Below are 26,540 nucleotides of genomic sequence, written 5' to 3'. Positions count from 1 at the left end.
GTCTTGGGGGGGTCTCATAATCTCTCCTCCCCTTGCACTGTCCCCTTGAATACCTGTCTTATCAAACAATAAAAATGACTGTTTTCTTTTGGCGTACAGTTCTGAATTTTCACGTACATATAATTCTGCGTAGCCCCAGGCAGGATAGCTCCTTGACTCCACAAGTCTCCCTCATGCTGTCCCTTCACTGTGTCACATCCATAACCCCTGCCAATCACTCATCTGTTCTCTATCAGTACATTTTTGTCTTTTCAAGAATGCGCTGCAGATGGAATCATATAGCATATCACATTTGAGAATCCCTTCTCTCAATCGGCGGATGCCTTTGAGATTCACCCAACCTGTTTGCATCGACAGGTTGTTCCTTCCACTGGATGGATGTCCCACAGACTGTTCATCCAGTCACCAGTGGAAAGAGATTTGGGTGCTTTCTCACTTTTGGCTATCCGAAATAAAGGTGCTGTAAACATTTGTGCACAGGTTTTTGTGTGGCTGTACGTTTTCATCTCTCTAGGGGAAATACCCAGGATTGGCACTGCTGTGTCATATGGTAACATCATGTTTAACTTTTTAATTGCCAAACCATTTTCCAGAGTGCCTATCCAATTTGGCATCCCACCCCCCGTATGTGTGAGTGTCCCCATCCCCCTGCACCCTCCCCAGCACACTGTATTGTGGTACCTCAATCCTGGTTTTCACTTGCCTTTCCCTTATGGGTAACAGTGTCCTTTCCAGGTGTTCATTCGCCCTATGTATGTCCTCTCTGTGAATGGTCTGTTCAGGTCTTTTGTCAATTTTTAAATTAGGTTTGGTTTTTATTTTTAAGTTTTGAGAGTTCTTTAGATGTTTTTGATACAAGTTCTTGGTCAGACATGTGCTTTGCAAATATCGTCTCATAGTCTGTGGCCTGTCTTTTCATTAATTTCATTTCGCTTTTGAGCTTCTTTTACAGATCATGCTGTTGGTGTCATTTCCAGAAACTCTTCACCTAACTGTAAGTTGCAAAACTTTTCTCCTACATTTTCTTCTAAGTTCTTTGGTTTTATGTTTTATTGTTTAGACCAATTACTTGAGTTAGTGTATGATTTTTAGTCCTCCTGAGTAGCTTGGAGTTCCTGATCATAGGATTTGCTGTAGAGTCTATGCACAACCTCTTCTCTGTGATCAGATTCTCATTTAGCGGCTTGCCCCTTGTGAGATGTTAGTAGTTGTAACAGCCTCACTTGCTCTCTCTTGATCATTGGGGGAAACGTGCAATCAGACTGCTTCACCTGCTGGGACCTGCACAGGATTGGGCCTTTAAAAAGCCTATTCGCCTACAGAAAACATTAACAATTCCTATTTTTTTATTGTAACTTACACTAAAATTTTGGTGTTACCAAGATTTGTTTCCTCCATGTCACAAGAGAAAATTCTAACTCAATTACCATTCTCCAGATATAGCACCCTGAAGATACAGGGAAGGTGCTTGACAATATTTTTTATTCAGAATATTTTATCAAAAATTTTGGGGCAGAAGTGATGAGTCTTGTCCTTATTCATTGTAGAGGCAACATATGCTCCTTTATTTTCTTCCCTGTTGTCAAATGAATGTTTTGTTTTTACTATATTCTTTACTTTCATTTTTTTAAATGTAAATCATGTGCATTACAGAAAATGTCTTGTGTGCAAAAGTACACATCAAGCATCAGGGGGAAAAATACAGGCATGACCTCATCTCCCAAAGCAATGTAACTTTTTACCTTTATTCTCATCTTCTCTCTATGCATTAATAGTTGAAATCATAGTGCAGTCTCTAAGTTGTAGCTTGCTATGTAAAATATGTATGTATCTATCCATCCATCCATCCATTCATCTATCCACATATATGCACAGTCAATGTTAACCAAACACTCATTAACTGAAGCCATAAGTTACAAGCATGACTTATACCTCACTCCTGGCAGGAGTAAAAACCGACACAGCTTTTTTGAAAAGCAAATTGGCAGCACAGTTTGTATTTCAAAATCTCAAAAAGTTCCCACCCTGTGGCCCAGTAATAAATTTCTGGAGTCTTTCCTAAGAAAACAATGAAAAAAATCAGGCAAAGACTTTTACACACAAAAATATATGCTGCAGCATGATTTATAATTGTAAAATACTAGTAAACAACCTCAATATTCAGAAATAAGGGGATGATTTAGTAAATGCATTTGAAGAATATTTTCCATCAATTAAACTTTAACAGTTATGCTTTTAAAGAACTTTTATTGACATGGGAAAATGTTTATGATGCAATGTTAGAATAAAAATGCATGATACAAAATTATGTATGTGGCATGATCTCAACTACCTTTATGAAACAATAAACCCCAAAGCAGGGAAACAGAAAACATTAACCATCTTATATCCCAGTGGATTATGGGTGATTATTATTCTGTTACCTATGCTTATCTGTCTTTTCCAAGTTTTCTACAATGAACATGAATTACTTTTATAAGAATAAAAAAGAAGTTTGTTTAAGAATTTAAAAAGTTACATACAAGCCAGGGCCAGTGGATGATCTTGTCCAGCCTTAAGGCAATGAATATGAACTGGAGAATGTTGACAGAACACAGGATTTCTAACTAAAAATGAAGAGAAGAATCAGTTAAACAAAGTAAAAGCTGTATTCAATACTGTAATTATTTGTCTAACACACTAAAAGGCGATGTAAATTATAATACGGTAAATGTTTTATTGTTACACTGAGACCACCTGATTTTCAGCACCAGAGGAGTGAAGTAGTGCTGTGCCAAGGAGAAATCTGCCCCTGGCCTCCTGAGTCATCCCCTCTGCTCAGTGGCTGCCCTGCCCTTTACACTCACTCAGGCAATGACCTCATTTCTAGGCTTGCCAAGTACAGAGGCGATCCACAGTGGACTCCCCAAGCTTCCTTCCTGCCCCTATTCACAAACATCTCTATTCCTAACCATCCCTGTACTTCCTTCTTCTTGTACCCAGGAGTCAGCCCTGCATTCCACCCCTTCCTTTCTGGCTCCTCCGGGACCTGTCACATCAAGACATCAATTATAGATTCATTACTGCATCTTTAACCTTGTCTATTCCACTGATCCTTCCCAGAAACACAAACAAGTTTAACTCATTTCCATTACAGACAAAACAACCCGAAGGCCAAATGAATCCACCCTTCCCTTGATCCAGTATCCCTTCTTGCTCTAGCTCTTTCTGTTATATCAAGTTTTGTGAGACATCATGGATACTTAAGCCCCATGGCCTCTCCTGCCATTTCAAACTCCACACACTGTGATCCGACCTCCATCCCCATGACCACCCAGCAACTGCTTTCATCAAGGTCACCAATAACCTCTGCAGTCTCAGACCACTTCAGTTCACATCCTACTGGGCATCTCTGCAGCATAATATTGTTGACCACTCCTTCCTCTTAGGGTCCCAGTGCATAGTCTCGCCCACCTCCTGGTGCTCTGACAGTTCTTTTTCAGCCTCCTTTTCCTCTCCTTAAATAGTGATGCTCCCCAGAGCCTTAAACTCAGTCTCCTCTCCCCACTAGGGAGACACAGACACGAACACACGTTTTCACTCACTTACTCTGCCCTGGGGGTGGGGGAGAAGAGATGCCATCCAAACTCCTGGTTTGCATTTCCTCCTACTGGCTGGTTCTCTAATCTCTGTCTCTAACCTAGCCTTTGTGCTATGTCCCCAGACCCAGGTCTCCTTGAGGCACCTCAGATGAAGCCAGCCCCACACCGAGTTCATTATTCCCTGCACGATTACCCATTTTGTTACCCTATCCCACCCCTTTTGACAGTCTCCCATCTCTCTGTAAGGTACCACAGTGGCCTAATTTCCCAAACCGTGATGGCAGAAAGCACCTTGCACTCCTCTCCCCACATTCTCCTATTCAGTCACCACATCCTGTCCTCTACCATCCAGACTTCTCTTGAATCTCCTGCCTGCCACCCACCTCGATTACTATTGCTTAGTCAGGCCCTCCTCATCTCCAACCCCTCCACCCCGAAACACTCCAATAACCCCTGACTAGCTTCTTGGCCTTCAGTCCTGCAGGCCCTCAGCTCCCCAATGCCCTCCAGACTGTCTGTGTTCTGCCCGCAGTGCTAGCTGCTCTCCAACAGCTCACCAGTGCCCACAGAAAAAATCACATGAGGCCACTGGATCTGGCCCAGAGCGTCTCCAAAGTTCTGAGTTCACGGGCATTTAGTGACTCAGGAGTTCTTTCGTAAGCCTCTGGGCCAAATGAAGTACGTAACAGTTCCACTGATTTAAGTAATTAGATCTAAACTTAGTATTTGTGTCTTAAGCAGCTATCTTAAAAAAAAAAAAAAAAACCTCACACAAATTGAAAGAAAATATTTTTATTTCATTTTTAAATAAGCACAACTAATTCCTAAGGGGACGTATGTGCCTGTTGGGTACTGTACCTTTACTCAAGACACTTCCGCCCTCATTACCTGTTCTCTGCATGGATTTTTGTACAATAATATCTTCTTATCACAGCAACTGCCAACAACCCAGCTTCTTCTGTGACATCATCGAAAGGAATGTAATGTGACTTCATAACAAAACCATAAACTACTTGGAGCGAGTAGTTCACATAGTGTTCCCAGAGATGTCAGCTATCACTGCTTTTCCCTCAAACATATCCAATATGTCATGGTGCCCCTGTCCAACATCACCATGGTGCCTGAGGCAGCTCGGCACATTCCTTGAGGACAGAGAATCTGGCCCCTACTCAGCCCAATCCGTCTACACAGCCTCCCTTTCGCCCAACTGCCACAATGCCCTTCTTTCCACTTTATGTTCCAGGCATATATATATTTTTATTATGGTAAAATGCACACAACATAAAACTTACCATCTTGTACAGCTCAGTGGTATTAGACACTTAATACCACTTAAGTTGTGCAGCCATCACCACCATCCATCTCCAGAACTCTCTGCAGCTTGTAAAATTGTGCTTCAGTCATATTTGAGCCACCATAGTTCACACAACACGATAGATTTTCTCCTGTCTTGGCCTCTGTATGTGTTATTACTCCCTCTGCCTGGACAACACCATGTCCTCTCCTAGCTGTACAGGCCACCCTGGCCAATCCCGACTCTTTTCATATCTCTGTGTGAGCCTATCTCCAATCACCCCCTAGCAAATGCAGGTACTCTTCCTCCTGCAACACAAGAACCAAGGGGGAGCTCAACTCCAGACATGGTGCTGCTTCTTGTGGGTAGGAATGCCAAGAGTATGAACAACTTACTTTCTATAACTCTGCATTAGGAAACTATGGTTTCATGCTCAACACAGTCCTAGCCTTTGTATATGCTTTTGCTTTCCAAGAAACAAAATAACTCATTTTTAGTTTTCTTAACCTTCTTTCTCAGGCCCTTTCAGTGCTTTTCAACACTGTTCCCTTAGGGCACGTGCAGGGGTGCTACTGGGTCACAAAGACTGGGGGTGGGCACCTCCACTAGTATTTAGTGGGCAGAGGTCCTGCAACATATAGGCCAGTCCTGTTCAACAAAAGATTTCCTATCCAGATGGCCAACTGCATACCCCCATCCCCCACTGAGAAATGCTGAACTAAATAAGTGATATCGCTGATGTTCAATCTCAGTGATTTTGTTTAATGTAACCTTTTGGAAATGATTTTAAATGTTTGTACTTCATTTACTCAGGTAATAGAAAAACATGCAAAACAGGAGAAGCGTAAAGTAGAAAGGTAGGGATGACTGGGTCGAAACTGTGCCTTTAATCAATACAGGGAATACAGATTTGGGTGAAGCTGGATATGGAGTCTGGAGCTAGAGGAGAAATCTGAATTTAGAACTGTGAATTTAGAAGGTGACAGTGCACAAGTGGCAGTGGAGACAGAAAGTGTAACAACATATTCGGAGGAAATACACACAGTGAGGATTGAAAATGCCTAGGACTAGAATCCTAAGAAACAGCAACAGAGCCGAAGACAGGAGTGGCCAGATTGGTCCAAGGACCAGGAGTGCCAGGAGCTACAGAGTGGCCGGTGCCCAGAACGAGGACTGAAGACGGCCCGCTATGTTTGGCCAGAGGGTGCTCAGTGCCAGTTTTGGGGTATGCAGGACTGAGCACGGAGTGCGAGGTCAGAACAGCACTGTCTCAGGAAGGAAAGGGGCAACAGCAGGAGGACTGAGAGGGTTTTCTGCTGTCACTCTGTTTTCTCTTTCCGATGAGAGAGACCAAAGTTACTAGAGAGAGTATGGGTAAGTGTAGGAGCAAATGCTTAAAGGAACCAGAAGCAGAGAGGGGCTGAAGCAGGGGCGTGACTGGCCTGCCCCAGGAGGGAGGATGGACAAGCGGAGGAGAGAGAACAGGCAAAGGTCTGGACTGACTCCTGGGGAACAGGTAGCAGGGAGAGGCACTGCGCAGAGATGGCCGGGGAGCGGGTTGCAGAGGGGCAAAGGGGGTCCAGCTCAGAGCTTCTCAACCTTGCTCTCATTACTGTCCTCCCAGGGGTCTTTTTAGACATTTTTTTTCCTAATCACACTCCCTCATGAAATTTTAGTACCACTGGCCAGCAGCCAATGGGGGCAGTGCAGAGAAGTGTCTGGGTTGTCCGGCCTCGGGGAAGTGCAGGGAGGGTGAAGCGGGCCCTTAGGGGTGCTCTCCCTCCCGGTCCACCCAACTCCTCTCCCCCGCACCAGAACTGTTGTCCCTGTCAAGGCCAAGCCCTTCCTGGTGCTTGGGGCCTCGTTCCCTCTGCTTCCCACAGGCCCTGGCTCTATTACCCTCCCTCTCCACAGCGCCTTCCTCTCAAGGTTAACCTGCCCTAAGCCACCCTCCACTCCTTTCCTGCCCAACTGCCATGTCCTTATTCCACTTTTTACCCACGCAGCTCAAAACAAAGTGTCCACAGTGTGCAGTTCTCCCCTGAACCCATTTGTGCCAGGCTGCAGGCCCATGGCTTCCATGTGGTCTGGTACTCATGATTTGGAGTCTAGCTGACTGAAAAGGGATCCAGCCCAAATGAGCAACTGGGAACAAATCACTTACCTTCTCTGGTAAACAGGGATGACAACTACATGGGCTTCACAGGGTTGTTGTGAGTCTTTAATAACATATTACTGCATGTGAAGGGCCTAGCCCGATGCCTGGCACATAGTAAGCGCTCAATAAATGTGATCTGCAATTATTTTTATTACTAGTATTACTACTGCTTTTTAGTTCATCTGTGTATCCTCTAGGTTTAGGCAAAAAGGGCTTGGTAAATACTTGACAAATGTCTACTGAATGAATAAACAAACATACCGGCACATCAGGATAAGCTAGCCAGAGATCAGATACAGTTGGATCGTGGGGTCTGAGGCAGTGTGGTGGTTAGTTTTACATGTCAACTTGGCTGGGCTATAGTACCCAGTTATTTAAGCAAACACTAATCTAGGTATTGCTGTGAAGGTACTGACTTTAAGGAGATGACTCTCGATAATGCAGTGGGCCTCTTCCAATCAGTTAAAAGGTTTAAGAACAAAAACTGAGGTTTCCTGGACAGGCAGAAATTCTGCCTCAAAACTGCAGCATCAACTCCTGCGGAGTCTCCAGCCTGCCGTGTGGATTTGAGCCTCCAGCCCTCACAATCACATGACCCAGCTCCTTAAAATGAATCTCCTTCTATTGGTGTCTACATTCACATCTGCATCTCTCCTATTGGTTCTGTTGCTGAGGAAAAGCCTGACTGATACAGGTGGGCAGGGAAAGATGTGAAGCTGGAATGAAGCATATGGCCTGGGTGAAAAATCAGTGTTTTAACTCAAAAAATAGAAACATGGTTATTTCCATGGTCTTTTGTTTCCTTATATACCATGATCTAGGGTTAAAGATCAATCTCTTCCTAACAAAGGGCAAGGAATCTACATCACAATGACTGACCATTCTTAAATATATGAACACTCACCTCCAGTGACCTGTCATGTCGAAAGCCCCAAACACAAGCTGCAACAGAAACCGGGGAAACAAAAAACAGCGGCATGAAGACCAGGAGCCAGAAATGGTTGCCTCGCTCGATCCTGTCACAGACCAGCACTTCGAACATCAACAGGAGCAAGTGGATGCCCACTGCAATTAGCATGGCTTTAAACTCCACACACGTTTCTCCTTCTGCTCTAAAAAGGGCCAGAAGGAGAAGAAGAAAAACACCCTCAGTTCAGAATCTCCATAACGAGCAAATAGTCCAGGACAAATATCAACTTATGTTGATACTGTGAGTCATATTTGTAAATTTGACAACAAATGAAGGAAATATCAGGTAGAAGGCTAACTTAATATTTAATAGCCGACCTTTCAAACATCAAAGAACTACTACATGACAAATGAGCATTATGACAAAACTTGACTTAAAAGTTTTAATTGTGTAAAGATATTCTCAGAAGTAATAGCTACAGTTATTATTTCCCTAACAATGTACACACTTTTGTTCATAACTTTAAATTCAACTATTTCCAAGATTATTCAAGCTGATTGCTTCTATTGCTAAAAACTGGCAAATATCCCTTAAGTTTCATGATCCTCATTTCTTAACAAATTAAAAACCATATAAAATCACATTTCATGCAATGATATAAAAATAACTCTAGCTCTATGAAAAAGAGTGGGTTGTATTTAAAGAAAATGCAGTAACTACTGTTAGGTGCTATTTTAAAATGCAAATAAAAAGCATGAATGCTTTTATTTTCCTTGCTATTCCATGAGGATGAATTAACACCTGCAGATGAGAGAAGAGGAAAAGAATTAAAACTGTTTTTAAACAAAATCGGTTTAATTAGCTGTCTGAGTATCATGCATAAACTTAACAGATTAACAACAGAAAAATAATAAGGCCGCTAATCAGGAAAATCCTTCGTAATGCATCTGGAAGGCCTCTAATGTTCTATTCAAAATATGGATGAACATTTAGGTTATCTCTTGATGATGATACTGAGTTTAGGACACAGAAAAAATGTGGCTATTGGTTATTTCTCTAGGACCCAATAATGTTCCCTTGAATATCACTGACACATTCTAGAATGACTATGTCTGTACACTCAATACGTTCAACTGCACACAAGGGTAGTTCCTACCCTTGCTCTAAAAGTCTTAAATTAAACCAAGAGAGAAAAGTTCAAATAGTGTCTAAATAAAAAGATTTGCAGCCACACAGGTAATCTTTTAAAAAAATCTAATACCTTTAAAACAGCTATATAAGAATGTCCCCTATCTGCCAAGACTCTTCGTGTGGCTATTTTAACATCCTTAGATATGTATGTGGTAATGTATTTTATATAATTTTAATCTTATTTTCATGTCAATAACCAAGAATTAAACGCTTTTCTCACATGAGCAGCTGCACGTGCTCCCCTCTTTCTTCCCATCTTCCTGGTGAAGGTTCAAAACAGCCCTCCCTCTCAATCCCCCCTTCCTTCCTTTCTGAAATACTAGTATCTGTGAGGGAGAGAGGAGAGACTCTCACAGGCCCCAGCAGCTAGCTCCAGGCTACACGCTGGAGTGAGCCAACTCCCCACACTTTGACCACTTGAGCCACCCAAGAAAGGTGCTGAGGAGCTGAAGGTAAAGGTCACAGGTCACACCTCTGCCTGGCTCCCAAAGGCCTCTGCTCTCCTGCACAGCTTCTGGGCCTCATGTCTCTCCATCGCAGGGACGCAGTTTCCTGGCCAAGCTACTTCCCCCACACACTACAAGATTGAGACAACAGGAGCCCCAGTTCCAGGACTGAACTGGCAAAGGATATACCCTGATGACCAGAGCTAAAAGTCTGGACAGTAGAACGGCACCTAAAAACATGGTGGTTTCATATTTCCTAGTCTAGAGTGGCAGAACAGTTCCATATTTTGCATGTATTTTAGATTACATAGGCTTCTGTGGGCTGGCTAGGAAATGAACCACCCAAAATAACACTGCTTTTGCAAGAAAGTGCATATCGAATACCTAAGTTTTAAAAATCTTAGTCTAGAACTCAGTTTGCCTATATTATAGTTCTTATAAAACCCTGGAGAGGTAGAAAAGAAAACAGTCCTTACTTTATCTAAAGTGAAAAGCAAGAGACTGATGCTTCAGGATAGAGACCAATGGGTTTTATAAAGCAGTATTACCGATATTGGGGATTTCGTGCCCAGACTCCGGTTCCAACTGAGGCTCCAACAATGACCATTAACTTCCACAGCCATATTGGTGCAAAGACAGCCCAGTAACTCCACTGAATGATGCCATCCAGACGAAGGGCCAGCAGCACAGAGAACAGCAGCAGACAGGCATAGATGAGGAATTTACTAAGAGAAAAGTAAAATGATTAAAGAGGATTCACATTTACAAATATGTGATATTAAAATAGGGAGTAGTAACAGCAGTTATTTTTCAGCACATGAAAAGACTCACTAATTCGAGAATCATTTGCAGAAAAGTTTTATGTAGTTGACATACTGTGTTAGGGGATAAGAGAAACATAAAGACTAAAATTAGTTCCCTGCTTTCAAAGGCTTCCTGTAGGAGGGACTCCACACAGAAACATATAATGCAGCATGGCGTGTGCCGTAACAGTGCTATAGGGCAGGGTGCGATGGGAGCCCACAAGAGAACATCTGGATTCTGTCTGGGGGCCCTGAGAAACAGAGAGGTGGTGGCTCTGGAGCTGGTTCCAGAGGTTACATGGCAAGCTGTCAGGCAGGAAAGAATGTGAGGTGAGGAAACATTCTGAGCAGAAGGAACTAGCCATACAAAGACACGGAGGCTGGAAAAGGCTGACATGTTCAGGATACGGTCAAGTTCTGTCACTGACTAATTATTTAATTCTATTTTTAAAAAGGCTTCCATCTGCCATGTTCATATACAGTAACATTTTAATACATGTATTATACTTTCTAAGACTGAATAAATTCATCTTTCTCTCTCTTTCATTTCACATGAAAGAGATTTCCTGAAGAGAATATTCTTAAAATATTAGAGATTACATTACTGAGGACTTCCACTTCCATTTTTCTACGTAGTAAAAGGAATGTGGTTTTCTTTCCACCTTAAATAAGAAACTGGGCAAAATATATGAAACAAGTTTTCAGACACTGGACAACATTAAGTGAAGGACTGTGATGGCAGAAGGAAAGAAAACAGAATAAATAAACTCTATTATTCCCTCAGCTTACCACTTGGAGGCAGTTTACATTAAATGTAAATGGTGTAAATACCAATTAAAGGTCAAAGATGGTCAGAATGGTTTTAAAAAGCAAGACAACTATGTGCTGTCTATATGTAACTCACTTTATAAATAAAATCAGAGATAGATTAAAAGTAAAAAGAAAGAAAAAGTTATACCAAGCAAACACTAACCAAAAGAAAACTTGGAGTGTCTATATTAATATCTGTTTGTCTTCTATTGCTGCTGCAACAAATTACTGCAAACTTAACAGCTTAAAAAAATACAAATTTATTATCTCATAGTTATGTATGTCAGAAGCCCCAACAGACTTAGTTAATTTCTCTGCTCAGAGCTTCATAAGGCTGAAATCAAGGTGTCAACTGGCTTTTATCAGGGGACTCTGGGAGAAATCTGCTTCCAAGTTCATTCAAGGTTGTTGGCAATCTGGTTTCTTATCATATGGCTGAAAACCCAGTTTCTTTGCTGGCTGCCAGGTGTGGGCTGCCCTTAGGTCCTAGAGGTTTTTCTCTGATCAAAGATATAAAGGCACAAAGGCCTTTACATCTCAAAGCCAGCAACAGCATAGCAAATCTTCCTCATGCTTGGAATTCTTCTGACTTTTCCTTCTGCCATATTGCTCCTGCTTCCTGAGAAGATTCTCTGCTTTTAAAAGTGCATGTGATTAGATTGGGTCCCCTGGCTAATCCAGGATACTATTCCCCTCTTAAAGTCCATAACCATGGTAGGCAGAATTCTAAAGATGTTCCCCAAGATTCCTATTCTGCGGTTATTCAATCAAACACAAATCTAGGTACTACCACGAAGGGACTCTGCACATGGAATTATGGTTACTAATCAGCTGACCTTAAAATAGGGAGAATATTCCAGATTATCCAGGTGGGCCCAATGTAATTAGATGAGCCCTTAAAAGCAGAAAGTGGCATATGAGTAAGTCAGAGAAGAGGAGAGATGAGACAGAAGGGAAAGTCAGAGAGATTTCAAACATGAGAAGGACATGACCTGCCTTTGGTGGTTTTTAAGACAGAGGAAGGGATCCATGAGCCAAACAAGGAATGCAGGCAGACTCCAGAAGCTGATAATGACTCCTGGTTGATGGCCAGTAAGGAAATGGGGTCCTTAGTCCTACAGTCACAAGGAACTGAATTCTGACAACAACCCGAATGAGATTAGAAGCAAATTAAACCCCAGAGCCTCCAGAAAGAAATACAGTGAATCCTCAATTAACATCGTTGATAGGTTCTGCAGCTTTCAGCAAAACAACATAAAACCACTTTTACCACAGGCTAACTGATATAAACAAGAGTTACGTTCTTACCTTACAGCATCTCTTCAACGTTATCATGAAATGACATTATTTGAGGACCTGCTGTACAGCCCTTTCAAAACTTTGATTTTGGCCTTGTGAGACTCTAAGCAGAAGACCTAAGCCATGCTGTACCTGTACTTCTGACCTACAGAACTATGAAATGTTTGTGTAGTTTTAAGTCACAAAATCTGTGGTAATTTGTTATGAAAGCAATAGAAACCAATACTGTAAAATTAAACACATTTGCTAAGTCCCCTTTGCCATGTAACATCACACAGTCACAGGTTCCAGGGCTTAGGGCCTGGATATCTTTGGGGGGACATCCTGCCTACTGCAATGTAAGACAAGGTATATTTTCGAACAAAGAAAATTACCAGGGACAGATAAGGGCAGTTCATAATGATAAAGAGGTAGACTGTAAATATTTATGTACCTAATAAAATTTCAAAATACACATAGAAAATATGAATATTTAAAATATTAAGGAGAAATAGAAAAACCCACAATTATTATTGGAAATTAACACTTCTCTCAGTAAAAGGTAGAACACATAGAAAATTACTAAAGATATACAAGATGATAACAACATTATCAACCAATATGACCTAATCGATATTGATAAAACATTCCAGCAGAATACAAATTCCTTTCCAGTACACATGGAACATTCACCAAGACAGACTGAATTCTGGGCCATAAGACAAGCCTCGATAAATTTAAAAGGATAGAAATCATACAAAGTATCTGAACACAATGAAATTAAATTGAAAATTGATAAAGAAGAGATCTGGAAAAGTCTCAAAAAACTTGTAAATTAAACAACACTCGTTTAATAATCCATAGGTGAAAGAAAAAATCCACAAGGAAAATTTGAAAAATTCTGAACTAAATGAAAGTGAAAATACAAGATATCAAAATTGTGAGATGCAGCTAAAACAGTACTTAAGGGAAATTCATAGCATCAAATGCTTATATTAGAAAATATCTTCAGAAAATAGGAAGAGTAGGAAATTTTTTGAAAAATAAACAGAAGGAAGAAAATGATAAATAAAAGCACAGAAATCGATAAAATACAGTAAAAAGATATGAGAGAAAAATCAATACAACTAAAAGCTGGTTCTTTTAAAAGATCAAGAAAATTGGTAAACCTATAGCCAGAGTGATCAGGAAAAAGTACACACGAATTACCAATACCAAGAATGAAAGAAGAGACATCACTACAAATCCTACAAACATTACAGAGATTAGAAGAGGATATTATGAACAACTTTATGCAAATAAATTATTTGAAAGAAAGACATTATCAAAGTACATACAAGAAGAAACAAATTCTTTTATATCTCTATATTCATTAAAGAAACTGAAATTGTAGTTAAAATCCTTCTCACAAAGAAAATGTCAGGCCTTGACAACACCTGCCAAACATATAAGGAAGAAACAGCACCATTTTTCACAAACTCTTGCAGAAAAAGATGACGGCGGGTGGGGGGAATTTCTCAGTTTATTTTATGAGGTCAGCATTACCCTGATACCAAAACCTGACCAAGAAAGTAAGCTACAAATGAGTATCTTCCACGAATGTAGATGCAAAAACCCTTTAAAACGTAAAGAATTGAATCCAGCAATATATAAAAAAGGAAATTACATTATGATTAAGTATGGTTTTGGCAATGATTGCCAGCTTGGCTTAACATTTGAAATCCATTAATAAAATTCACAGTATTAAAAGAATGAAAAAGAAAAAAACATATGATTATCTCAATGGTTCCAGAAAAAACATTTGACATAATTTACTACCTATTCGCAATAAAAGCTCTAAACACATTAGGAATGTATGCTTATCCATGAAAAACATACAGTTAAAATGCTTAATGGTGAAAGACAATACTTTCCCAAGACTGTAAACAAATGTGTCCACTTCAATAGATCTATTCAGATTGTACTGGAGGTCCTAGCCACAGTGAAAATATAAGAAGGAGAACTAAAAGGAATGAAGACTTGAAAGGAAGGAGTAAATCTGATATTTGCAGACAACATATGACTGTCTATGTAGAAGATCCCAAATCATCTACTAAAAAAGCTATTAAATCTAATAATTGAATTTAGCAAAGTTGCAGGCTACAAAGTAAATGTACAAAAAATTATTGTATTTTATATGCTAACAATGAGAAATTGAACATTGAACTTTTTAAAGCTATCATTTACTACAACTTTCCTATAAATCTAAATCTATCTTAAAATTAAGTTTATGAAAAAACTACTATTCGCAACAGCATCAAAATATGAAATACTCATAAGTAAATGTAACAAAATATGTGCAAGATTTGTACACTGAAATCTACCAAACACTACCAAGAAAAATTAAAGATCTCAATAAACGGAGAGATATACCACATTTATAGATTAGAAAATTCAACATCGTTAAGATTTACATCCTGTGTATTAGTTTCCTATGGGTCCTATAACAAATTACCACCAACGTAGGGGCTTAAAACAACACATTTATTCTCTTACAGTTTTGGAAGCCAGAGGTCCAAAATGGGTTTCACTGAGTTAAAATTAAGGTGTCAGCAGGGACCTGCTCCCTCCTGAACTAGGGGAGAATGCATTCCTTGCCTTTTCCAGTTTCTAGAGCTGTATTCCTTGCACTCCTTGGGCCTCTCCCTCCATCATCAAAACCAGCAGTGCGGCATCTTAAAATCTCTTTCTCTATTTCCATCACATTGCCTTTTCCTCTTAACAGTATCTCCTGCCTCATTCTCATATGGAAACCTATGACTTAAGGCCCACGGGGATAATCCAGGATACTCTCCCATCAAAAGATCTTTAACTTAATCACATATTTTGCCATATAAGGTAATTATTACCTTTTTGCCATAGAAGGTAATAGTCACAGGTTCCATGGATTAAGAAGTGGATATCTTTGAGGTCCATTATTCAGTCTACCCTATTAATCAAATTATTCTAATGATTCAATGCAATCCCAATGAAAATCTGAGCAGCCTCTTCTATAGAAATTGACATACTGATTCTAAAAGTTATAAGAAAATGCAAAGGACCTAGAATGGGCAAAACAATTGTGAGAAAGAACAAAGTTGGAGAACCTACACTACATGATTTTGAGGCTTACCATAAAGCGATAATAATGAAGATGATGGGTATTAGCACCAGGAGAGACATAGAGAACAGGACAGAGTCCAAAAACAGATCCATACATACATGGTCAGTTAACTTTTGACAAAGGTACCAAGGCAATTTAATGGAGAAACAATTGTGTTTCAGCAAATAGTGCTGAAATAACTAGATAGATAGAAAAAAAGGCACCTAGACTCAATCTCGCAGCATATGAAAAATTTACCTGAAGTGGATCACAGACCTAAATGTAATCGCTAAAACTACAAAACATCTAGAAAACACAAGGGGAAAAATAATTGCCACCTAAGGTTAGGTAAATATTTCTTAGATGGGATATAAAATTGGTCTTCTTCAAAAATAAAAACTCCTACTCTCTGAAAGACAATTAAAAAAATGAAAAGCCAAGCCACAAACTGGAAGAACATATTCTGAAAACATATATCATACAAAGTACCTGTATCCAGTATACATAAGGAGATTTACAACTAAAAAATAAGAAAACAATCTGATTAAAATAGCAGAAAAATGAGAACAGATGCTCCATCAAAGAAGTCATACAAAAGGGAAATAAGCACATAAAAAGATACTCGATATTTTCATACGTTAAAGAAATGCAAATTAAAGCAACAATGAGATGAAACTACACACTTACCACGATGGCTAATATTAAAATGGTCAATTTTGACAACTGTTGCTAAGGATATGGGACAACTGGAACCCTCATGCATTGCTGGTAGAAATGCAAAACAGTACAGACACTTTAGAAAATACTATTGCAGTTTCTTATAAAGTTAAGTACATACTTATTCTATGAGCCAGCAATCCCATGCCGAGGTATTTACTCAAGAAAAAGAAAAACATGTCTACCCAAACACCTATATTCAAATGTTCAGAGCAGCTCTACTTATAATAGCCACTGAAAACAACTCAAATGTCCATAAATTGGTGACCAGTTAAACCAATTGTGGTATATCTGCTCAATGGATTACTAATCAGCAGTAAAGAAGAACTAGGGATACATGCAACAGCATGGACCAACCCCAAAAGCACCATGCTAAGTAAAATAGCTCAGACTGAAAACATAATATACTGTATGACTCCATTTATTTGACATTCTGGAAAAGGCAAAATTATCAATACGAAAAACAGGTCAGTGTGGTTACCAGTGGCTGTGCTGGGGGAAAAGTTGACTAAAAAGGGATAAGAGGGAATATTTTTCAGCAGTGGAACTATTCTATATCTTTGGATGGTGGTTACACAACTAATTAGGCTTAGCATGGTGTGTTGAAATTACATGAGAAGCTTTGTCAAATAAAGAACTAATAATGTATTTGTATACATATATTTTGAATAGTAAAATGGGTGTTCTAGAGATTATATGAAAATCACCAAGAGTCTACAGAGTTAAAGTTGCATATGTCTGTGCTTCCTATGAAACTTCTCCAATGTTTTGGCATGAATTAGATTTTACCACTTGCCATTTTATTCATTATATTCTTGCCAAGTGCACTGATATGTATGTTAGAATGAATCACAAAGTTTTTATGAATATGGTGGTGAGTTAGGAAAAGTAGACATTGTTAGGTTTATCCTCTGCTCTGTATCTGTGAAAATAATAGTAAAAACAAAACTTGACAATTTATTTTTAAGTTGTGTTAGAACTTAAGCTGTCTTAAAAAGTATAAAAGGAAGTGTATGGCTGCCTTTTGAAATACTTGATGCCTTGCCCTACGGGAGACTGCAAAGAACAAGGCCATTTTAAAATCATATAAACAAATCGCTTAAATGCCACTTAAATGTTAATTGTTTGAAAAACCTTTTCAAGTTTTTTTCCTTTGATATGAAGATAGGAAACACATGGGTAGGGAATGTTTGTTGGACAACTGTGTAGCTTATGATAGTGACTGAGAGGGAGCCTTCAAAGGAATTCAGATTGGTGGCGGTAGGCACTAAATTGAATGAACACTCAATTAGGTGGTGATATTCATTCCCTGGGTAGGAATGATGATACAGAAAAGCAAAGTTCATTGTCGACTGCATTATCATCAGGTCTGTAATCATGTCATTTTAGTGTTTTGTCATTTACAGTCACCGTTTGACTCTAATGCTTTTTTTATAGAATTCTGAGAAATAACTTGATTCATGGAAACACTGGCAAATAATCAAGATAAACAAGAATTGATTGTGTGGGACTGAACTGAAGATGATTATAATTTTTTAATACTTTTTGTTTGAAATATTGCTAATTTTTAAGTTTTTTTTCTTTTCCAGATATAATGAAACTTGCCTCTTTGGGGCAGTTTGGTAAATTATGCCTTTGTAAGCAGTACCGAGATATTTACATTTTTCTCCCTACCTGATCCCTTCAGAATTTGGAAACTCAATATTATTTTCATGGTAATATGGCTGTTTGCATAGATTCAATAAGAATCTATTATCTTTATAATAGGACACGATTGAAAATTCCTGATAAGGCTTTGACTGGAATGTCATGTTTGAAAGAGATATATATGCACAGACTCTGGATGTCACCAGAAGGCTTTAAATTAATTCTTAAGATTGACTTTGGAAGCCAATAAAAGCCCCTTGGAAAAACAGCCTGGTACCTTGTTGATATGGTTCACAGCAGTCTTTCTAGGTAAGGGACAATGATTGTGTTCCTGGGAGATGGCAAAGGAAGAACCTCAAGATGTTTGGGGAACTTTGAGAACCTGAGGAGTTCACCCAATTCTATAAGTATTGCAGGCAAGGTCTGATGGCAAGGATGTGGCTTAGTCCCGTGAGGCTAACTGAAGTTCAATCTGGAGATTCCTTATGAAATTCCAGCAAAGCAGATTTAAGGGAGCCTATATGAGCAATTGCTATTCTTGCTGCACTTATGCAAATAACAGGCCGAGTTTATTGAAGCTAGACTTATGCAATGGATTAGTCTTAATTTGGCTATCTTTGATAAAAATGAGGGTGATTTTAGAGAAAAATCGTTTCAATAGAGACCATAATGTGCAATTGTGAATATTAGATTCTAGTTCGGTTAATTGTCTTTAAAGTTTTATTTTTCACTTGTGGACTGGACTGAATCCTGAAATTTTCTGGTGGAAGTGTTTGGCTGCAACCCTCTGAACTAGTGTTTCATTTTTTTCTTCCACCCTTTGCCTTGGAATTATTGAGAATTAAAACTGGTTTTTTTTTTTTTTTTCTGAGCCTTGCAATTGCAGACTACAACTGGACAATGATGTAAACTTGGGAGAAATCATCACAACAGCTCATGCTTGGACGATCTCAGTGACTGATATACTGCGTGAAAGCTTTCTTGAGTATATGATGACATCATCAGAGGCATTAAAGTTGCAGATCAGGAGAATGTCAGATTGGCACCACCTGCCTCATTATTTTTTATTTGTCTCATATTAGGATACAATTATCCTGACCTACTGCTGCTTCTACTGTTGCTCTGGTTGGTCTCTGCTTGTAAATTGAACACTCAGATTGCCCCCTCTAAGGCTCAGGGAGTATCTTGGAAGAAGTGGATGTGTGAGACTGAAAGAGCTTGATAGGAGGAACGCAAATGAGAGGGGCATGAAGGGCAGGCAAATCTGACTCCATCTTACAATTAATCTTCTCTCTTGATTGAGATTGGAACCACTTGCTCTACTTCCCTCGAGACTGAGGGATGAACAAATAAAGGGGGAAATTCTAACAGGGTGGAATGTTTCTGCTTCTCTCCCAGATTCTACCTTAATTCAGGCCTACATTTCTATAAATATGCTAATTGACTAGAGGAGTTCTACCTGAGACTTGAGTTGACTTCTGGTATAACAAACTGGGAACAAAAAGATCTGGAGATTTCTCACTCTTCTTTGGATCTTAACTCTTGCCCTGCCCCTTCTCCCTTCCCTGGATGTATAGGATACAGGAACTTGAGGGGTGGCTCTTAAGATGGATTTGAGAAAACTAGAAAGCTCCCATCTTCTCATTATGGTACCATTTTGATAAATAAAATCTTTCTTTATTCCAAACTCTGATCTATTTAATATTAAATATTTGATGCAGTGAGCACATGGGCCTTGTGACTACACCAGCAATGAACTTATAGAAAATATTGGTTCATTAATTAATAAAAATCTTTCAAATGTTGACACATTTCACTATACAATAGTAAAAATAAATCACATTAGTTATTATCACAAGCCACTTCATCAGAAATATTTCATGTATTGGGAGGCTGTCAACCTCATGGTGGTAGATATAACTTCTCAAAAATTGTGATTTTTCCCTTGAAAGCTCAAATTTTACCAATTGTAAAAAATGCCATTAGTTGTTTTCCTTGAAGTGACAAATTCACTTGCATTTTTGAGAAAATGACTGTCAAATACCCTAATACAAATAGCCACAGTTTCAGGTAAAACTGGTATTCCATGAAAACAGCAGCTTGCAACTCAGGCACACAAGTGTTTTTCCTTGAGTCAACCACTGCGCTTCAGCATACAGCAGACAGCTTTTATTCATTCTTCCTATTTTGTCACATGGAATATTAAAATAGATGTGTACTCAAGGGTCAAGAATGAAAGAGACTGGTATTTTTTTCTGATTTATCGAGGACATTCTTAAGTGAAGTTTTTTTTTAAGTACATTGTGGGGAAGACTCTAATGATGCCTAGTACAGTTTCGTGTCACCAGCCTGATTTGTGCTCAGGTTCTAGCAGTTTACCCACCACTGCTTTTGCACCATCAGTGCAAATGTCAACGCAGAGAAAGAGGCAAAGAAATGTCTTAGTGTTATTATGAAAATAATTTTGACCTCACGGACCCTTGGAAAGGCTCTCAAGGCTCCCTAGGGGTCTGTGGAAAATAGTCTGATAACTGCTGCACTAAATACATGTTAGTTATGTCAATGCTGAGAAACAAGAGGGGGCTTTTACAAGCTGCTATGAATAAGAAGGACTACCACTAAAAGATGGCAAGACAAGAACAACGTCATCCCCAGACTTTGGAGAAGAGAAAGGGGGATTCATAAGCTAACATATGGAGTGAGCACCACAAACAGAAAGTAACTAGCTGAGATGACTTTTTCTCACTGAGCACAGGGAGATATTACAAAATCTATAAAATCAGAACCCATTTGTCAACCAAATTTGGCTATACATATTACCAGAAACAATGGATTTGAAAACAGACTATTTAAAAGAAATAAGTGAATGAGAACATTAACGAATGCAAGGACAATGATAATCATAGGGTTTACAGGTAGAGAATATGCAGAGGTGCTTCAGATTATTAAAAAAAAAAAATAGACAAGGTAGGGACAGGTAAATCCTGTAAGCTAAATTGGTTATCTTCCCTAAAAGAGATGTTTCTTATTTAATAGAAGAGGAGTAGAAATAATGAAAACAGAAGTACCAAAATGTTTTAAATGTTGGAAAAGTGATTATTTTATTATTTTTGACATAAAGAGTTGTAGGTCTATTACATGAAAAATGAAAAATAGGAAGGAAACAAGATGAACTTACAAGAGGATAAATAATAGTACAAAAATATAATTCCTAATTCAAATATTAGGGTTAGAAAAACAGAAATAGGATGGAATGTCCATGTATTAGCTTTCTATTGCTGCCATACAAAATTGCGACCAACCTACTGGCTGAAAAAGCACAAACATATTATTTTTACAGTTCTGGATGTCAAAAATCCGAAATGGGTTTCATTGGGCTAAAAACAAGGTGTCATCAGGGCTGTGACCCTCCTTGAGGCTCTAGAGGAGAATGTTTTCCTATCTTACCAGGTCCTGCAGGCTGCCTCCTAGCTCTTTGGCTTATGGCCCTTGGCTCCAGTTTCAAAGCCAGCAGTGGTACGTCCAGCCCTCCTCACATTGACTCACTCTGACCTCCTCTTCCTCCACCCTCTTCTACATTTAAAATCTGTGATAATGGGCCCAGCCAGAGGATCCAGAACAGTCTTCTTAGTTTCAGGTCAGCTGATTAGCAACCTCAATTCCATCTGTTGTGTTAATTTCTCTTTGCCATTGTAATGGAATATATTCCCAGGTTTCAAGGATTAGAATGAGGGTGTATCTAGGAGGTGGGATCATTACTCTGCCTACCACAGGCTGATAATAAGAAAGGTCACTTACTAGATTAAAAAATAAAATCTATATCTGTTGCATTTAAGAGTCACACTTACAACCAATGTGAAGTCAAACCAACTACAAGAAAGGAGATGACAAAGGTTTCTCATGCCTGGGTAAAAATAAGAGAAGCAGTTTACTAGTACAGTGATTTGATAAATTAGATTTCAAAGCAAAAAAATTAAAATACTAAAATGACTAATAAGGAAAATTTCAAAAATGAAAACCTAGCAACATGGCCATAGAATATGGAAATAATCTGACAAGTGTTATTTTAAAGATATATAGAGATATGTACATTGTGGGCTTCTACATGCCATCAAATCATGACAGATAAAGCAAAGTTCCTAAGGAAACTCTGGAAATGAACACTCAAGTAGATAAAAACAGCATGGTTCTAGCAAGAGAATAAAATAGGAGAACAAAAAATATATGCTTTCTTTACATGCATACAGATTTTTCCAAGGGGGAAAACAGGGTCACGGGGCACTGATATACAATAAACGCAAAGTGAATTTAAAATATTAAAAAATTGTTTGAGTGCCTGAAATGTGGGGGATATACAAAGATGAGAAGAAAAAAAAGAAACAACCTTGGCCCTGAAAATGCTTAAAGACTAACAAGAGCAGAGAGGGATGACTGATCAACAGTTAACTATATACACCATGGTAAACTGGTACATGGAAGATTCATTTCCCTGGGAGAACTGGGAAGGGCGGTAGGACTGCGGCAGTAGGTTGGGGAAAGGAAATTCTAGACGAAGAGGATAAGATTTTTTAAAGTAGGAGACAGCCTTTTATAACCCAGGAAGAGTACATCTTGTGAATTTAGGGGCGTGGGGTGCTGGGGAGAGAGGAGAAAAGGTACCTGAGAAAGGGAAAGGTAGGTGGGGGTAATATCAAGGTAAAGTCCTTCAAATTTATTAATAGGCAATAAGAAGCCACTGAAGATTTTCTGAGCAAAAGGGTGACAGAAGGTATAGAGGCATAAGTAGACTAATTGGTAGAGACTAGAGGCAGAAATTCTACACAATTCATAATAAACTGAAAAAAAAACCCAGACTATAAATGGCCTAACCACATGTATCTTTTCCACATTCACTTGTTAAGCAGTGTAGTAGCACTGAAGAGATGATTTGTGCAACTTTATTTGCACCTCAGGTTCCTCATGAGCAAAATGCAAATAATATGACCTCTACCAGCAGGCAGGCAGTGCTGAGGTAAGAGCTACATAACTATCAGAAAGCACTTAACAGCAAGGCTTGGCGCCAAGCAGGTAATACTCATGAACATTAGTTTCATTCCTTAAATAATGACTAAACCAAGGATGAAACCCAACACTATCACAGAATGTTTAAAATGCTAATAATATACAACTGAAACATCAAAACACCTAGACTGTTGTCAAAGCAAAACTCAGAGAAAATGTACCCACTCCAAAAGTGTAAATAAAAGCAAAAAAGGAAAGAAAAAAAAGAGGCAAAGGGAAAACTAGTGAACTGAGTTTCTATCTAAGAAATTTAGGAGAAATAAAGGAGGCAAAATACAAAACTAAAAGTAGAAATGTAGACACAGAAACAGAATTGATAAGTAACACCAACAGCTGGTTCTTTGAAGAAAATGAAACTACAAAGTTGGTTTAAACAACAAATTAATACAATCAGAAAATTTAAAAGATGTCATTTATACATGTCTTTAATTGGGAGAAGAAGGAATAGTATCTCAACTATACCAATACATTTGAGAGCCAAGTAAAAAAGATGACTGCACATCAAATAGGAAATTCCAAACTTGACTGGCAAGAAAAGAATATGATGCAGCAACAGCACAGTGATAAGAAAATTTATTTAAAAAAAAAAAAAGTCGGTCAAAGTCTAAACTACTTTGAGTTATTTTTTTATTTTTTTTTTAGGCAAGGCAACCTATGGTTGACCTCACGGACTGCAAGGACCTTGACAGCTTACAATCCCTTATTTTTTTTTAATTTTTTATGTCTACAGCACCTGGTCTTCCTAGGTGGTCTCCCATTTAAGTACTAACTAGGCCCGACCCTGCTTAGCTTCCAAGATCAGATGGGATCGGGCTTGTTCAGGGTGGCATGGCCGTAGACTACTTTGAGTTATTTCTAAAGAAACATTCAGACCAGAGCCCAAGTATAAAAATAAACTGCCTAATTCTCCACCAACTAGCAAATGGAGGTTCCACCAGATATTCTGGCATCAGCCACTACTTCCTAAATTTCACTTTTCCAATTGCACCATTAAAATGGATTTATTCCATTCTCATCTGAATTGGTAATGATAGATAGTAAGCAATCACTAAGTAGTGTCACATGTGTGCAACTACAAAGCTAGTATCCTCTCTGAAATGTATATAGAACTTTGGCTTGAGGCTTAAATTCCCTCTCCACTTTGGGGTGAAAGGAAAGGGTTTCTAGGGAGGAAAGAAGCGAGGGAATATACCTAGTAAAGAGATGATTCTGTGAATTTAAGTTCTAGTATCTGTTTTCTGTAAATCAAAAGAATGCAACTGGACTCTTTTTAGACCCTTCAGTTTTCTCCAGTGAAAGCTGCTGGCTTAACTGAAGCAGGCACGAGTGTACGCACATGGGTGCATGCATGCTCTGGGTGATACATCCCTGGGAGCATCTCTTAACACTTCAATGACTCCAACTGATGAAATGCTAACTGACACTCTCCCAAACTGTTAAAGGGACTGCGCCCCTCACATGGAGCAGAAAGTTACTGACAAAATTGAATGTCCTTTAGTGGCGATTTTACCTGGTTTTATTAAGATGGAAAGTGTTTAAGAGCATCTAACCAGCAGATATAAAAAAGCATAAAGCCAAATAAAAACAAATCCCTCTTAAGGAGGACTGGAAAGAGCCCAGGCCTGCGAAAAGCTGTGTGGCCATGGGTGGGTTGCTCTCTACCTAAGCCTGTCTCCTTATCAGGCTGCTCATATATCAATTCATTAAGATAAGGAGATGTGAAAATCCTGTGTTAATAATCAATTTTACCTATTTTAGCTGCTACTAGTATTATAGAAGAGAAAGGTTGTACCAATCTCGTTTAGCAATCATTTTTCTCACTATTAGGTCATAGGTGACAAAGTACAAATCATCAGTTATAAAGAGCCTCTCCCCAGAGTTCGATTCAAGGCTTTCATCTTAAATGCTAGTCACCTTGCACAAGCATGACCTATGATCATGCAAGGCAATTAGAAACCCCAAGCTCAATGTTGAGAAACTTAACTCCCAGAGTCCTAGGAAACCATCTAAAACTCCTCCATCCCTCTGTCTCTCCCTTACAACAAAGTCTCCAATGGTACATGTCTATTTGTACTCAGCATCATTCATCAGCACATTTATTGAATGCCTCAACATCCTGGCCTTCAAAGAACACACAGCCAAGAAAAATATGTGTAATTGCCAAGTAATGAGAATGGTATTTTTAAAACCAGAAAGTATGCATTCAAATGAGACTTGTCTCCTTTAAACAGTCCCCCTGGGAAGCAACACACTAATTTCACTTCATTACTCAAACCATCTTTGGAGCCAGCCTCCTGGAATCGCTTGAGAGCCTGCAGTCTGTTCTTATGAATATCCTCCATGCTGTCAAATCTTCCCTGAGAGGAGATTCGATTTTTTGGAAATGGCCAACACTCAGTCAGAGACAAGTGTAGTGAATAAGACGTGTGATCAAACTAGGTGGCATTATTTTGATTCAAAATAAAATATTATAAAGCAACAAAACTGATTTCCTTATATGATTTGTAATCTGACTCCAAAGGAAATGTCAGATGTGTAATTAGGAGTATGAGCAATGGAATAGATATATTGCTCTTTTCCCTAAGTAACTTGTTTGAAAGATACTACTCATTTGGATGCGTAAACTCTGAATAAAGTTTGCTTTGTTTAATCACTTACATCTCATAAGTAGAAGGCTCCTTAGTATATTGGACCTACTGTGTCACAGGGGAGGGGCCCATCACTAAATTAGAGAGGCAGTATGGAATTCAGGAAAAAGCACAGGCTTCAAAAGGAGACCGACTAGCTTCAGAAGGAGACCGACTTGCGTCAGAATCCTGACTTGGTCCCTTGCTCTCTGTGTGACTTTAGGGAAGTCACAAGGTCTCTAAGATTCTTCAAAACAACGTTGATATCTAACTCATAGGGTTGTTGTAAAGACTGGAGATAATAGATACAAAGCACCAATATTGTGCCAGGCAAGTGGTTGGTGCCCCATAAGTCACAGCTATTATGAATAATAACCTCAGTATAAACAAGAGACTTTTCTTATCACAGGTGCTTTGAGATGACAGAGACAGGTAAATACACATTTGGGTGGTGAGTAGTTTGTTAACAGTATCAACATACACACAATGTTGTTTAAAAAAACAATATGTAAATATTTGCAGTAATTATAAACACTACATGAAGTATTTTTAAATCACATGAGGTATCACGTGCAGTGCTCACAGCACACTCACCTTTCACCACCATCTGAACATACCTGGCAGCCCCGTGACCCTGTACCTTGCATACTTTGTCCCTCCTAAAATGCCCTCCAGTCTGACGAAACCCTACAATTATATCCTTCAAGATCGAGCCATGGAAACTTCCCTGCCTGCTCTAGACAGAATTTGTGGCTCAGCTTCTGTGCTCCCACGGCATTGGGTTCCTGTCATGGAATGTCTCATCCTGTGTTGAATTTCAATTTCTCTTTCCATTTCTGCTTCTTCTGCTGGACTTGAGCATGGAGAGGGACTATATGCCATTTCTTTTTGTACTT

General features: G+C 39.0%; 1 protein-coding gene and 1 non-coding gene across 2 annotated transcripts in view; both read right to left on the bottom strand.

Moving 5' to 3' along the window:
- Window positions 1-26,540, bottom strand: part of TMEM185A (transmembrane protein 185A) — a 34,884-nt gene that overhangs the window by 4,116 nt on the left and 4,228 nt on the right. Inside the window, exons 2-4 of the mRNA XM_006903838.3 lie at window positions 10,129-10,305; window positions 7,938-8,145; window positions 2,523-2,606 (exon numbers count right to left, since the gene is read on the bottom strand). Coding sequence (XP_006903900.1) covers window positions 2,523-2,606; window positions 7,938-8,145; window positions 10,129-10,305 — 469 coding nt within the window. The remainder of the gene's footprint in view (window positions 1-2,522; window positions 2,607-7,937; window positions 8,146-10,128; window positions 10,306-26,540) is intronic.
- LOC112470986 lies at window positions 23,739-23,857 on the bottom strand. Its single transcript, XR_003043164.1, has one exon. It is a non-coding gene; the product is annotated as a 5S ribosomal RNA (ribosomal RNA).

The sequence above is a fragment of the Pteropus alecto genome, unplaced genomic scaffold, assembly GCF_000325575.1.
Source record: "Pteropus alecto unplaced genomic scaffold, ASM32557v1 scaffold5800, whole genome shotgun sequence".
NCBI classification, from domain to species: Eukaryota; Metazoa; Chordata; class Mammalia; order Chiroptera; family Pteropodidae; genus Pteropus; species Pteropus alecto.
The sequence above is the reverse complement of the archived record's forward strand: the minus strand, read 5'-3'. Positions and strand labels throughout refer to the sequence as shown.